The sequence below is a fragment of the Apteryx mantelli genome, chromosome 3, assembly GCF_036417845.1.
Source record: "Apteryx mantelli isolate bAptMan1 chromosome 3, bAptMan1.hap1, whole genome shotgun sequence".
Taxonomy (NCBI): Eukaryota; Metazoa; Chordata; class Aves; order Apterygiformes; family Apterygidae; genus Apteryx; species Apteryx mantelli.
Window position 1 is genome coordinate 57,456,271 of NC_089980.1, and position 15,575 is coordinate 57,471,845.

The window sequence follows — 15,575 nt, forward strand, 5'->3', positions numbered from 1 at the left end:
ATGTTCATACCATGGCCCAGCTTCCTGGAAGATCTAGGGGAGAGCAGACAGGCTTTGCTCTTTCTCCATCCTTCGCCACCTTCTATACATACAGGTGCTGAAACCTACACCTTGTGATGCCATGATCACTTCTTATTTTGGAACACTGCCAATATTTTATTGGAGAAGGTTAGTGAAGGAAAATAACATCCATAGCAGCGTATAAGTGAGCTAATTCTAAAACAGATTTTTCATGGATGAAGACAAGGTATATCTGTAGATCAACATCTCTCCAGATGCCAGATTCTAACCATCTGCTACTGGCAATGGTGGAGCATAATCTTTTAAAACATCTCTAACACAGGAATGCATGCCACAGCCCAAATATATAGGTAGCTATCAGCATCCCCCAGACTATACCTTTCAAAACCGAATACAGGGAACTGAGGGGGAAAGCACTACACAAAGCTCTTGTTTTATTTTAGTTCCTGCTTGTCCAGTTCCAGCTGAGACGAGGCAGGAAAAAAACTGTGAATGAAAAGTAACTTAGACATTTATTTAAAAAAAAATACAAGTCAAGTTAGCGAATGTGTTGTTTTTGCTGGCATACAGATATTCCAGGGCATTGTCAGGGGGATTTGAATCTTTCATTGCAGCCCACTGGCTCTTTTCGATAGCTTTCTCTTGAGTGACGTCCACAGCTATGTACTAAATGACAGGCAGTGGAAATCCCAAATAGGCAGTACTCCCACATGAGTGTTGGCGAAACCACCCTGTGGTCTACAGAACTTGTGTTGTGCGCAGTTATGACTGAGGACAGGATCCACAGGGCTGAACCAGAAAGCTGGAGATGAGCTCTTCAGGCTGGCACTGAAAAAGACCAGAAAAACAAATAAATACAAGGAAAGAAAAAAAACCTGCTTGTGAACTGTATGTCACTAAACATTTAACAGTGTATTTTTAGCAAGGAGTCCTATGATATATTTGTGATAGTCAGCTTTCTGCATATCTCCCTCCCAACATGCACATACATATACTTTAAGATATTCAACAGTATACAGCTTTTTTGTGTAGTTGTCAGATTGCATTGAAGATTACAGCAAGTAACTTTACTAAGTTATTTTTATTGCCGTTATTCAAGCCACTCCTTCTTTAGAAGTTATGAAATATAGATTATGAATAGAATCTCAATAAGCACATATTTTCTTTGTTATGTTAATAGCCTGGATGAATTTCATCAAAAGAGGTTTGTGTTGGTTGATGGTTTTGTTTCAAACCTCTGGATGCTTTGTATATACAGGCTAGGAAGAGGCCATTGTGCACAGATCCATTCATCTGATGATAACTTGCTCAGGACAGTAGCCCTGTTTTAAAATTATTTTTGATCAAGACATTCTTACCTTACTGAAAACAATCTAATAATTGACACTTGGAGAAAATTTCTCCTAGTAATAGGCAATGTGAGAGCTGTCTTTGGGCTCCTCCTCCTATAAAACAGCTTATTTCTTATGTTTTTCAAAGCCTAATCCAGTGACAGGAGATGCATCAGTAAAGTTACAGGATCACATGAATGAGCCAACTACTCAGCTGTTATAGCTTCTGTGATGTGGAAACTTGCCCAGACAATCCAAATACAGTTAAAGTGTGAGCTAAAGAGATGGGTGAAATTTCTAAAGGTTGTTACCTAAAATCCCATCAAGCCATGCCCACCACCTTGGTTTAGGAAATCTGCTAGAAATAGAATATTGTACAAGGTTCACAGCATTTTTGGCCTGATTTGAATAACACAGCAGTGAGATTGGTATATCTCAGTATCTCCAAGTCTCATCTTGGTGTCCTTCCATTTCAGCTCTTCAGCTGATCAGCATCCAGGAATATAATTGCTTTTTCTCAGACCCCAAGCTCTTAGGAATCAGACAAAAGACCAACATGAACAGTTTTTCCCAAGAGGGAGCTGGTCAGACAGTATGCCTGAATCTCATGAGAAGCTCAAACACCTGGAAACAGAGAACGCATAAGGTGGCAGAAGTAACAGTCTTTGAAACAGTAACAGTCTTTGAAAATTACCATGAGGAACTGAGATAGTTTCCTGAAGTGTTCAGACAGGGCAAGGTCTTTTCATCCACCAAGCAGTCTAGTGAACCCCAGCCATCTGCTACGGTTCTGGCAATTTGCTTCAGAAGAACTCACAAGCTCATTGCATACAGCTGAATTAGTAGGAGAAGCTACTCAGATAATTCCTCTTGAAACACCTAAAGTTCACCTCTATACATGCATTTACAATGAACCATCATAAACATCTGATCAGAGCCTTCTGTTCCCAGTGGTATGTGAATTCAGGTTTTTAAATACACCAACAGCCTTCACTTTTGTTTTGTTGACATGAATTTGGAGCTTGTTCCACACTGCCAGCCCTGACACAGGAGCACTGTGCACGTTCACACAAGACATGTGGAGCTTGAGCAGCCAGAGCATAAATTCTCTTACTCAGTGCCATGGCCATATTTCACATCTGAATGGAAGGAAGCACATTTGGGTTGAGCATCCCATCTTTAACGCAGCTTTTTGCCTCTCTTTCAAGACTGACAACAAAAATGTCCACTAGCACCAGTTGTGGTATTAATAACTATTAGAGACAATTCTAAGTGCCTAACTGAACTATGACAACATACTGCCTCACCACATCTAGGCCACCAAACCCCTGCTGCTTTCTTCTCTCTCTGAAGCACAGGGAGGAGTCCAGGGAGTGGGGTGGGGAGGAGGAGGGAAGACTGCTGTTCTAAACATGTAAGGTACAACCAAACCTCTGAATCCTCCCCTTCCCCTTTCCTGTACTTTATCCTTGAGCCAGAAATAGTTGCCATCTTTCTGAGCACAATGTTAAGTCATCAAAGGTGTTGTGCCTGCCAAATTACTCACTGGAGATGGAGTTCCTTTGACTGGTGCTCCTCTGGAGCCATTGCCTCCTCAAAGCACAATGCTGACACCACACCAGGGAAATAAATAGGAGAACTAGTTCCCAGGCTTTGCAAGCTGTGGGATCTGGCATCTGACTCTGTAAATCAAAGGTAATGCACATCTGTGAATGACCTTGGACCAGGGCTCCCAAATGGAGACATTCTACCTTGGCTCCTAAAAGGAGCGGACGCAAGCCCTTGAGCTATAAAAGTGCAAACCATTTGGTCAGTTCTCACATATACGTTTCAAAAGACATAAATACAGCCCTGCAGTTTCACCTCAGGGCCAGCCAGAGCCCCTGTGTTCAAGGGAGGCACCTGGAAGCGTGTTAGCAGGAGAGATGAGGCTGGTGAGAGTGAACCGGGTTAGACATTTTCCCCAAAGCAAATGCTATCTGCCGTGCCAAGAATGCTGCTTCACCTGCCATGTCCTGCCTGCCTGCCTGCTCTTCTGTCCTTGCAAGATCCCAAGCTTTCTCTCAAAGCAGGCGCTGGCAGAGGCAAGTGAAACTCTCTGTCTGAGCCATACTGGGGGAGATAAGCTTTCTTCAAGGGAGTTATTCTACTCAGAGACTCTGGCAGTTCTGTAAATCACAAGATTAATGTTCATTGTAAATTAAGGCAGAACCAGCCAGGCAGAAAACTCCAATGGCTGAACATTTCACGCGTTATAAATAGGAGTAGCTGCCTTGTACAACATGAAATAACCAAGAAACAACATGATGTCCCTTACATTGTAGCTACAGAGACTCCTTCTATGCACCCGGAGGAAGCATGCACTGTAATAATGTCATTTATTTTATGATCAATACTTATGCTTCAAAGAGAATTTCAGCTCCTTTTTCTTGACTACTCTCGGGTGAAATTGAGTTTGTTGTTGACTTCCTGCACTACAGAAGGAGCAAAGCCCTATGCATTGTTCATCTTTTAACACCATGGAAGAGAAATAGACATATGGATTTAAATTTAACATTTCCCTGGCTTCATTTCTTATCAAAATGCTATTGAACATGCTATCAGACTGTGGCTTAATGACATATTTACACTAACAGAACCACCCAAATCAGACTCAAGGCTTCTCTGGAGTCAAGAGAGCCCTACAGACCAGGCTTGGAGCAAGCTGTCAGCAGTGTACATGGTAAGGATGGCAGTGACTCTGGCTTCCAGGAGGGTCTCCCCATCTTCTGCTCAGTTTATCCTAGTCCCGTCTCCCAGCAGAACGAGCCTGGCTGCCCAGGGCTATAGCCCAAGCAGAAAAAACACTGAGGCAACACTTGTTTTAACACCATCACTCCCACCCATCCTATCCCAGCTGTTTGTGGCTTGAGGCAGCAGAAATCAGCTGTGTAGGAAACAGATATATCTCTGGAAGGAAGTCAGATGTCAGATGCTAATGAGTTGTGTCACTGTTTTTTCATTCTTAAAACAGAGCAAATGGTCCTTGGGAGACACCTGACCACAGCAGTCTGTGTGTTGGGCACTCCTGGATAGTGTGACAGCCTGCCCCACTTGGGACTGAAAGCCACATGGGACCACCAGCAGATGTAAAAGCACATTAGCCCAGTGCTCCAAGAAGAATAACTGAACAGAGTCTGTTGGTCCCACGCTCCTCGCTTTCCATCAGATCCCTACTGCTGTAGCTGTGCTCACCTCCTCACAGCCGCCACCTTCTCTTTTTCAGGGTGCTCTAGAGGTTCATAGCCAACTGCCTTTGAAACTCCCCTGCCCTTCCCATGCATGCACAGCTCTTGCTGGCAACTGAAATGATGAAGTCAATGGTCTACAATGTGAGCAGTCAAGTCAGAAGTCCTCATTGCAGCAGTTCTAGTTGAAGTCATAGGAAAATGCCATTCCTGCCTGAAAAATGTCATTCCTCCCCATTCTCCATAGGGAGATCATTGTCTCCGTGTTTCTAGGGATTCTCCGTATTTTCTCCTCACTTGGCTTCTCTTTATGTCCTAGATCTCCAACTTTTGTTGGAGACCATGGACAACAATACTCAACCAAAAGCATGCTCAGGGTAATGAATATAGTGCTTTGCTCTTCTTGTTGGTTTCAGTTTGCAGCTTTTTAATTTCCCACAGTTGACAGCAACATCAAAGGGTCTCACATTGTTTGCAAGCCTTGGGTGAGGTCCACAGTTTGAACTGTACCTTTTGATACACCCACAATTTAGCTTTGAAATAAAAACTGACCTCTACCAACCCACACTCCCTGCTAACCACTGGGGTCTTCACAAAAGATCCCCCCAAATCCACAAAAAATTGTGTCTTCCATCTGTGAACCTAAGAACAGAGTTCAAGAAAGTTACTAGCAAGCACAACACCAGCTCAGCAGATATAGAGGAGCACCCTACAGATAGGCAAAGTGGAGACAGCGTCTTTGTTTTGTAGAACACCCAGACAATATGTAAAGATGAGTCTATGCTGGAGAATCTGCTATGATTGCCCATTCGTGTTTTTAGTGGACTCTATCAGTTCATTCAGGTTGTCAGCTGGGCCCCATATCTGAAGAACTGATGTGGTGTGTGAGGGACCTCAAAGTTACAGCAACCAGGGAGGTACTCAATTCCACTGCACTCAGTGGGGGTTAGGCAAGGGGGACTATGCAGCTCAAATGCTCCTGCTGTAACGTGCAATGTAGCTTCACATGACTCCTCATGTATGACACAGAGTGCCTTAGATCTGTTAGCCAACAGATGCAGTGAAGTTACGCACCTGGGGCCACCACTCCGTTTTGATTGGGTGGGCTGTGGAGCTGCAACGGCAGCATGAGAATTGGACCCCTGCACCCTCCCACAATATGTTAATAGGAGAAGTGGAGATTGAATCTTCTATTTCTCCTCAGTAAATCCCTGTCTAATCATTTACAGATTCATAAAGCAGTTTTTTTATTATTATTATTTTCACTCCCATCTTTGAGTATCCCATTTGCCTCAGCAGCAGTGCCACTCACTCCAAGACTATTGATGAATATTTTTAAGGCCTTGGGAGATGAAGTCACTCTGCGAAATCTTGCAGCCTTTAAAGCTAAAAGGACATTTGAATATGGCTAATTTAGAGATTGTTATAAAACATTAATGTTTGGTCCCACATCTAGTCTTGGGAAACTCCTGCATTCATTCCCTAAAGGATGAAAAACAAATATAGACTGGAAATCAAGGACAGCTTGGTTTTCCATTCTGAAAATAGGACCTCTGTCATGAGACCAACACTACGTATTTGTACTTCACAAGAAAATCTTTTTTCTGCCATGGGAACCCAAAATATAGTATTCAGGCTTCAGCTGGATTGGCCTTCTTCCACAACAGTGCTTGAAACAGCCTTCTCAAAATGGGAAATGGACATTTGCTCAGCAATGATCAAAGAAACTCATTGTTATTTCACAGAGACATTGTGACTTTGGCTGTCATATGTGTATAACATGGCAAGTAATGGAAACAGCATTTCTTCTGCCACTTACATTTTCAATGTGCGACTGCATTCACCTTACATCATCCCCTATATATTGGCCCTAACACAGTTATTTAGAAAATCTATGGAAAAAGTGTGTGACCAAAAACCTGAAATGTAGCATAATCCTAATAATGCCTTGATAACCTTACACAGCTCTTATCACAATCTTCTCTCCACTCATTTGATTTTGCTACTAAACTCCTCATGCTTTCCCAAGCAACGTATCCTTGAAGGCTGGAGGTCAGGTTGCATCCAGAGTGGCAGATTCTGCTCTGATAGCATGTCCAATATGAGAGAGATTCCCTACCTTCAGCAAGTTTTTCAAATGAGATTATTGATTTCACCTTGCAACCGAATCAAAGTAGATCACATGACTAAGCACACTGGGATTTCATTTGTGGGGCAAGGAGAAAAGGTGAAAGTTTTTCTGTGGAGTACCAAGCAGAACAAACAAGCAAAAAACCTTCTAGTTTTGAAACCCCTAACTCTGCCTTAGGGGTTATCAAGGAAAACAGGGAGTAACAGAAACTCCAGTTCTTTGAGAAGTCCGTTGTGATTGCTTAAAATGATTTAAGATTTTCCTTGAGACATTCACCTAGTATAAGATTACACTCTCTGCACTGATAATCTGATCTAGGATCTGAGACCACTAAGTCCAAAATGGCCTTCATGTTTGAGTATGTGGAGCACATGGAAGAAAGGCCAATTCCAAAACTAATGAGGAGACTTTTCTCTGAGATTTAACATATTAACTTTTACACTGTCTCAGAATGTTGCTGTTCCTAAACCCTGCCCTGGATAATTTACTGGAGAAATACATATAAAAGAAGGCATACTCACAGGTGGATAAGCGGAGGCTTGCAGAAAGGAACTCATTTTGGAGAAACAAATATGGTTGCTTTCACAGTGGGTACCTCACACGCTGTTCCCATAATCAGATTATGGGTTATGGATTATGCGTCATTTGTACCCCCCAAGCCACTGTCTGCCACAGGTGCATTCATCCTGGGCTAATGGGCTCTGTCAGCAAAACAAAGATGCTCTGTTCTCTGGTTTCTAGAGAGAGGTAGAAAACTTTATGCTCCCTAGAGCTAGACTAGTTTTCCTGCTGCAGAATCACTGCAGCATCAAAGGCATAATGTTCTCTCACTCCAGATTGAAGGTAATGCCTTTTGACGGCTGCTTCTGTTTGAAAAGTACATGTATTTTTCTCCAGGCTCTGAAGAATGGAGACTTAACCCAGCAAGTGCAGCAGCATGGCCTGCCCAAAGACAGATCCACATTACCAAGTCAGAATAACCACATTCCCAGCCAAACTTTTCTATATTTTCAAGTGGGCAAGGGTTGCTCAGTTACAGGGGACTTCAACCTCTGCACAGATCAGTGGCTATGGCACTCCAGGCTCTTAGGATTCAAACCTATGGCACATATCCCAGGCTGCAGCAAGGGAGCCCAGAGCATGGAGAGGGAGAGGCAAGCAAAGTTACCTCTTTCAGCTACCCTGGCTCTTGAGGCCCTGGCTCTGTTCCCCAGTATAGTTTATAGTACCTTGAAGAACGATCCAAACAACTCCAGTAGCATGATCAAAAGAGTATAAAAAAGACCCAGAGGTGATTCAGGATGTTGGTGCCATGAAGGCATAAACGCACTGACATATCTCAGTCCTCCACCTTCTCCCCTGCCTCCCACACAGCTGGTGGAGCCACCGGAGGGGCTTCTAAGCACCAGCTCCCTTTGCAACAACAGAGGCGACCGTTATTAGAAAGTATAACTTCCATTAAGATATTTTCTACAGTCACTATATTTGGCCACTAACTGTCCCCTTTGGCAAAGGCAAACCCAGAAATGTTGCAGTGTTTCACATTCAAATGTGTTAGAACTAACATCTTCTAGAATGGCAGTAATTAATTTCCACACAGCTTATTGGGGTTTGTTTATTTTTGCTCTTTAAAAACTTTCAGTTGTGGAGTGTAAGATAAAGATCTCTGTTATCAATCACTCTTTTGTTTCATGATTCTTCTGCTGTGCTGTTACTGTCATTTTAAAAATGATCAGAATAATGAATTTATTTATTGGCTACTTGAATCATGTAACCTATTAAGTTTCATTACTGTAATCTGGAAGAAATTTATATTCAGATAAGCCTTCATGGCATTAATGTTCAAGGATCAGTTTGGCTCACAAGATCAAAAAAGGTCAGAAATTCAATGTAATGTGACAAAATTCTATTATTCCACTTATTATTATGGCAACATGCACTGGTACCACTAGTGTTAAGGCTTGCATCAACATTTCCATTTTAAATCTTATTTATAGAGATCTGTAGCTCAGTCATAGAAATTTGCTGTAGGCAGAACATGTCATACAAAATATTCATCTTAGAACTAATTTTCTTTAACATGTTTTAACACCTTCCAAAACAAACAAACAAGCAAAGACTTTGGCACTTTTAAAAACAGAGTCCTCTATATCTTAATCTAAACAAAGGGCTTGATTCAACGATGAGCTGCTCTAGTTTGAGGCTAATATAAAGTATAATAACATTAAGTGAATTGAGTTACTCTGGAAGTAAACTAGAATAACATACTGGTAGGTCAGGCTCAAAGACTCTTTGTCTATTGGAAACTCTATATACCTTTAGCAGATTCTATTTTAACATCAACCTGAAGCCCGCCGATTTCTGCTTCTCACAATAACTATTCAAAAAGGATAGAAATCCTGCTTTATAAAAACCTGTTTCCAGATGATCATATAGCATTAACTGAGGCATCCAGCAACACTCCAAACTTGTCTCAGGCAAGATAAGTTAGGTGAGTGCATCTCACATCTCCTGTTTTCATTTAGTCATGATGAAAAATGACTTTTGAGGGATAATGCTTGTATAGAACACAAAACAAGATTGACTTCAAATAATCTGAACATTGATCTTACTTCCTAGGGAGATCAGGATGTTTTTCATTTCAATCAAGATGCTCATAACAGCTAAACATTAAACAAAACAACAGAAAAGAACAAGTAAAAACACTAGAAAACAGACTATACTGCAGAGATCTACATCTGAGTTCCTTTTTGATGCTGCTTTTATATTGAATAAAGAGAAATAGGGCCTGTCAGAGGGTAACTCAACTCATAGAAGCTACATGATATAGGTCAGCTGAAACACAGCCTGTAAACATCTGCTTTTCTTCTTGCACTATAAAGAGAACATACATGATTAGTTCAAATGCAGGAAGCTTCATTTGGACAGAAGATCTCTGTTCTTGGGAATCTGTAGTAGAAAGATAAGTGAGATGATAGCTACCCAGCATCCTACTTAGCTTAGCATAAATAGTTATGGTGTGTTTGAGAACTGCCTTAAACAAAAGACAAGATTACATTCCTTCCAATAACCACACTGCTTTGGGGAGTTTTAGCTTACGTGGATCTCACAGAAGGTGTACGTACGTGGTTTTTTTACTTTTTACATCTGTCTGACATGAACATTTCTGACTGTGTGTATCAGGACCATGTGTGCATCTGTGCTTGTCTTTACCCTTGTCACCACCTCCATTGATGACATAAATAGCAAAGCATCTCCTCTTCTCAAACCCTAGCCAGACAAAATCCCAGATGTGACAAAGCCCCCTCATTGCTACATCGCCAAAGAGGATTAGGATTGGTGGGAAATGGATGGAAAATCGTAGAAACCACAGTACCACATACAGTGGCAGAAACTGCTGTGCCCTGCATATATTGGGTAATTAACTGTACTGGTGAGGTGACACCTGGAGTATTGTGTTCAGTTTTGGACTCCCCAATTCAAGATGGACGGTAATAAACTGGAGAGAGCACAGCAGAGGAATACTGAGATAGTCAAGGGCCTTAAGCACCTGGCAACAAGGGACAGTTTACAGAGTTGGGCCTGTTTAGTCTGATAAAGAGGAGACTAAGGGATGATTTAATAGCAGCCTATAACTATTTGTAGGGTATTTACAAAAATGACAGAGCCAGACTCTTGTTAATGCCAGATGATAAAACAAAGGGCAATGACCACAGATGGGGGCTTGGGAGATTCAGGTTGGACATTAGAAAAAAAATCTTCACTGGGGGGTAATGTAGAATACAGGTTGTCCAGGCAGGCTGTGGAATCTCCACCCTCGGAGGTTTATGAGACGTGGCTAGACAAAGCCATGCCCGACCTGATATAGTGCTGGTGATAGTCCAGGAGGTTGGACAGGATGACCCCCAGACATCCTTTCCAGCCAAGGTTTCTTTGACAAATTATAAGCCTTGTTAATTGATAGTAACTGAAACAACTTCAGAAAGAAATGTGGTTGCTCACAAAGGAGAAAAAAAGTCTATGCATGTGTGAAAAATGGACTCTGGACCCTGCAAATCCATCCAGGTGAAATGAAGAACATGTATTTAGAGATGAAGGACAGCACTTGTGTTTCTGGCAAAGTTGTCTTAGTGGAGTTTAAAGTCTTCAGGTAAAATGAATAAAACAAAGCAGTTTCACTAAAAACTGGAATTCTTTGTATTTCCTGCTGTGAGTTGGGATATAAAGTCCCAGCAATCTAAGGGTCATACTGGAGAGTTTTTTTAGAGAATATAATACCCTATATATATTGGGGTTAAAGATTTCTTCAAAGGGATGGAAGCTGTACAGCTGACTGCTTTTGAATGCCAGAAAAGATACTTTGCACACATTGAACATAACTCCTGTGGTTACATCCAAAATAACTTAAGAAGCCTGAACCAATTTGTTTGCCACTAAGTAAATTTCTACAACCAAGTTCTGAACTCTCTCAAGGCTTCTGTGATAGTTTATTAAAAAATAAAACCACATTAAAAAAAAAAAAGGCCTATTTAGCCTGTGAAGATTGGCTGGCTGAGGAGTATATTTTTTACTCAATATATCTGAAGTTTCTTGAGCTCCTTCTCCCTGTTGATGGATTTAATGAGACCAAGCTGTTTACATTTTTTCAATCCCACTTTATTTCCTGCATTTCCAGCTGCAATCTACAGCTTGTGCTTAGTACTGGTAACACCAGATTTTCCAGAGTTATCACTATATGACTACAAGTAAATGTTTCAAAGACACTTAGGTAACTGGGAAGGTGGTATCTGTTTTATTTGCGTGTTCACTGTTTATTGTATGTGCATTGCATTCTAGGTACAGTTTAAAAGGCTGCAGCTAGACAGCAGAAAAGAAGGCAGCAGCTGGCACACTTTCTGGCATGCAAGCAAGGAGCTTGCTGCTTCACACAGGGCAGGTGAAAACCTCTGGAAGAAGGGGAGGGACAGAGAGCAGGGAGCCTGCAGGCTGACTAGAGGCTTCTGAAAGGAACAGGAGGCTTGCTTGTGACGAAGACTCATAAACAACCTTCAGGCTGCCAGCCAGGGAAAATGACACTTTCCTGGCGTGTCAGATGGGACCGCGCAATCCAGAAAGCTGCTCAAAGTTTCACAGAGCAAGCAAGAGAAAAAAAGAAAAAAAAAAGTCTTCATGGGCAGGGAGCAAAGATTTATTTTTGAACACTGAAAAAATCTCTGTCCTTTAGAGGATCGGAGTATCTCTGTCAGAATTTGCTCTCATCTGTATTCTAATTAAATCCAGCATTAGAGACTGAAAGCCCTTTTGGTATTTCTGGCATACTCCCTTCAAGGAAAAGGTGTAGGAATATCTGCCTCTAAGCTCTGAGCATCTTAGGATCCTGTCAGAACAGCTTAGCAATCTAAGTCTTATTCATGACTCTGACTAAGGGGTTCAGGAACTTTATACCATTAAGAAGAAGTGAGCATTTCCACACCACTTAAAAAATGCAGCTTGGGTATTTCTGAAAACTTTCCTTGAGCTGAAAAATAGTGGAATTATGGAGGGAATTTGTAATATATTTCTTCTAAAACATGTGGACAAGTCATTAGTATCAGACTGTTACTCATTTACTGTAATGTGGTTTGCTGTCTGCACGGCTTGGGAGAACATGTGGTGCATTCAGGAATTATCACTGGCCTGTTCAATACGCAAGCCTAGTTATTCCTCCCTTTTTCCTCTCTATGAGGATTATTAAAACATTACTGTGATATTATAAAATATTTAAAATGGATGCTCATCTGTGCTAGTCTGAAAACTGATTTCACTTTCTCTCCTTAGCTTTCTTTCAAAGTCTCTTCTATTTCATGTTTGTTTTATAACAAAAAAGCAGCAGCTGAACTATGCTGGGTTGCTTTGCAATAACAAACTAGGACAGACTTGAAAGGAAGGTACCTATACACAGTCTTAGCAAGAATTCACACTTTGAGTTTCCAAGAGGATTTTATGCATGAACCTTAATAAGGCTATTTAGAGATGATGAAACTCTCTTGTCAGCATCCCTTTTCTCAGTATAAATATCAACAATCTTGCAGGACAATTGGCGAGACCTTAGGAGGTTTACTGCATGCTGTGCTGTGAAGCTCTCTAGTTTTAAAGAGCAAATGACTCATTTAATAGATATGGTTCTGTTGAAAGAACATTCTTCAGAGCTTAGTAAGCAGTTTAAACCATATTAACATTAGAAATCAATGAGCCAACAAACTGTGGACTACCGAGGTCATGGTTAATAAAGAAAGACTTCAATTTTATTTTCATATCCTGTTTTTGGATTAATTATTTGACCTCATTTTTAAGCAGGGTTTGGATATAATTCACCATTCCACACAGAGACTAATTCTTTTTCACTTGTGCCAGTTTTACTCTCTTCAGTAATTTCAGTGATATTAATCCTGATTTACAACAGAGGAATTGGATGTAACAGGGAAACTGGATTTGCCTACATGTTCAAAGAAATCAACCACCCAGTACATACAAGCCCACAAAATACAGTCCAGTTCAATGGTGCCATTTGGAGTATTTCTGTCTAAACAATATACAGCTTCTGCTGACTGCACGACATTAAAATACATAGTAATGAGCCCATCGTTTGCTCTCTCCTTTGAACGGCAGATGCTTCATTCCTCATTGTCCAAGCCAAAGTGGACTGGAATGGATAGAATGGCATTTCCCTCACTGAAAACAAGGTTGGCTCTGGCCTGTATGCTGACTGAAAGAATGTTGAACAACTTTTTATATTAATTAGTGCCTATATTTAGGTCCTCCACTCATATACAAGTATTTAAGTAAATAGGCTTTGATTTGTTGAAGTGCTGAGCCACTTTGAAGTTCCTCTTTAAGCTTCAAGACAGGAGAATGTATAGGAAAGAAAAAGATGTTCATATCCTTAAAAAAATGTATTGTTCACCAAGTGAAGACATTCCAAGTTTAAGTGAAGCAGCTTTTTGCTGCCCCTACTGTAGCCCCTACTGAGAAACTCTTAACAAAGGAAGGGAAGACCAAGAATTGGAGAGCTGTGTGGCAGAATATAGTTAACAGCCATAAATTTCAGATACAGATTCATTTTTAAACCTATTAGGGAACAACCTAACCTACCTTGTGCACAAACAGCTTAAAGTTGCATGCATTTTGCACTAGTGGTAAATTATAGCTCCTGGAGCACTGTTTTTGCACACAAAAGAAACATTTCTTGTTGAAACGAAACTGTTTATTGGGTTTGTGAAAGGAATGTCCATCACCTTGAATAAAATGCCAATGTAGAAGGAGAAACATGGGACTGCTCAGAATGCAGGTATCTTTCTTGTTTCCACAAAGATTTCTTAAGAAAATATTATCTACCAAAGTTCCTTCTGAGCTGGAAGCGAGACTGCAGTGCTAGTGGTAATGAGAACCCCAAATGGCTAGATTAGTGCTTAGTACTGGGCCACCCTACAGTGTGTTATTTTTCTGTTAGTCACTCAAAAAGTCACATACCTTCACAAGCTTCAGATAGGAAACAAAGTTGGTAAGCAGCAAACTTCTAACACTTTAAATGCAAGTTCAGTCTGACCAAGTACCACTGCTTAGATATTAAGTCCCAGCTCTATGGAAACCAAATTCTGTCAGATTTCTGGTCAGTGCTAACTCATGACAATAACTTTTCCTGAGGTATTCCCACAATTGCTTCCGGGTTCCAAACAGTGGGTTTACAAAAAATAAACAAGTTACATTATATATGTCCAATTTTATTAAAGTTCTAGTGTTTTGGTATAGATAGAGTCATCCCTCATTAATAAAAGCACAGCTCAATATTGCCCATGATTTCCAGTGGTGTATTTCACATCCCCCACTTTCTGACATAACACGTTCCTGCCTCCTTAATCTCCATCATCTTTCCTCCAATTTTTTTAAGCACTCCCAACTGATGTCTAGACACAAGGACATTTGAACTGATATCAACAGCATATTCAATAATGCATTGTTTTTTATGACACTGTTCAGAAAAAGTCCATCCACGTTTTTCTCACCTTTTGAGATTTAATGATTTGCTATTGTATGGCAGGCACATAGAAACAAATTTATAGCCTTTTTTGCAAAACTAACTCCTTTGTTTTATTCATGTATCAGCCTCAGTTTGTTCCAGTTAGGACAAGGTCAATGTGACTATTACTAGATTAATTCTGTGATGCTATATAGCAAAGCAGCCTTTAAATATTGTTGTTCAGCAGAGGAAAAGGCTCACGTTTTTAAAAATGCAATAAAGGACATAAAACTATTTCCCTAGAGAAGTCAGTAAAGTAAATAGGATTCCAACACTGAAATGTTTGATATCTTTGAGGGATTTCTAAAATGGAAGGATACAAGAAATTTTGCCCGTTCATTCCAATTTCTGGTCCTGCTGTGTCCCCATAATTTTCTGCAACAGCTAGCAATGTTGTTTGCCTGTCTGAAAGGAGAAACAAGACAAAACCTAAGAAAACGTGCTCTCTGCACTTCCCTCCTCCCCTGTTCTTCCTTTCATTGCTTCCCTGGTAAAGATTTCAGAAAACTGCTTGCTACAGTAAGGCTGGAAAAGCACATTCTTGGCTGGCAGCTTTACTTATGACTAAAAACCTGATTCAGAAATCTAGCACTATGAAAAGACAGTAACATAAGAGTCTGCAAAAAAGCAAAGATCCACATTTTGCAAGGTTAGATTGAATTGTACCTGCCTTGCTTTCTGTTCCACAGCCACCATGGAGAATTATATAGAAGCAGAAACTACAAAATGTTTAGGACCTGCCTCTTTATGGCTTTGTCTAATTCCACACAGACCTGGTCCCTGGCTGTCCAGATCAGGGATCTTTTGGA

General features: G+C 40.8%; 1 protein-coding gene across 1 annotated transcript in view; it reads right to left on the minus strand.

The window, feature by feature from the left end:
- Positions 1 to 568: 568 nt before the first annotated feature.
- The window catches only part of SIPA1L2 (signal induced proliferation associated 1 like 2), a 182,978-nt gene continuing 167,971 nt past the window's right edge, over positions 569 to 15,575 (minus strand). The window contains exon 23 of the mRNA XM_067293459.1: positions 569 to 849. Coding sequence (XP_067149560.1) covers positions 784 to 849 — 66 coding nt within the window. The 3' untranslated portion in view covers positions 569 to 783. The remainder of the gene's footprint in view (positions 850 to 15,575) is intronic.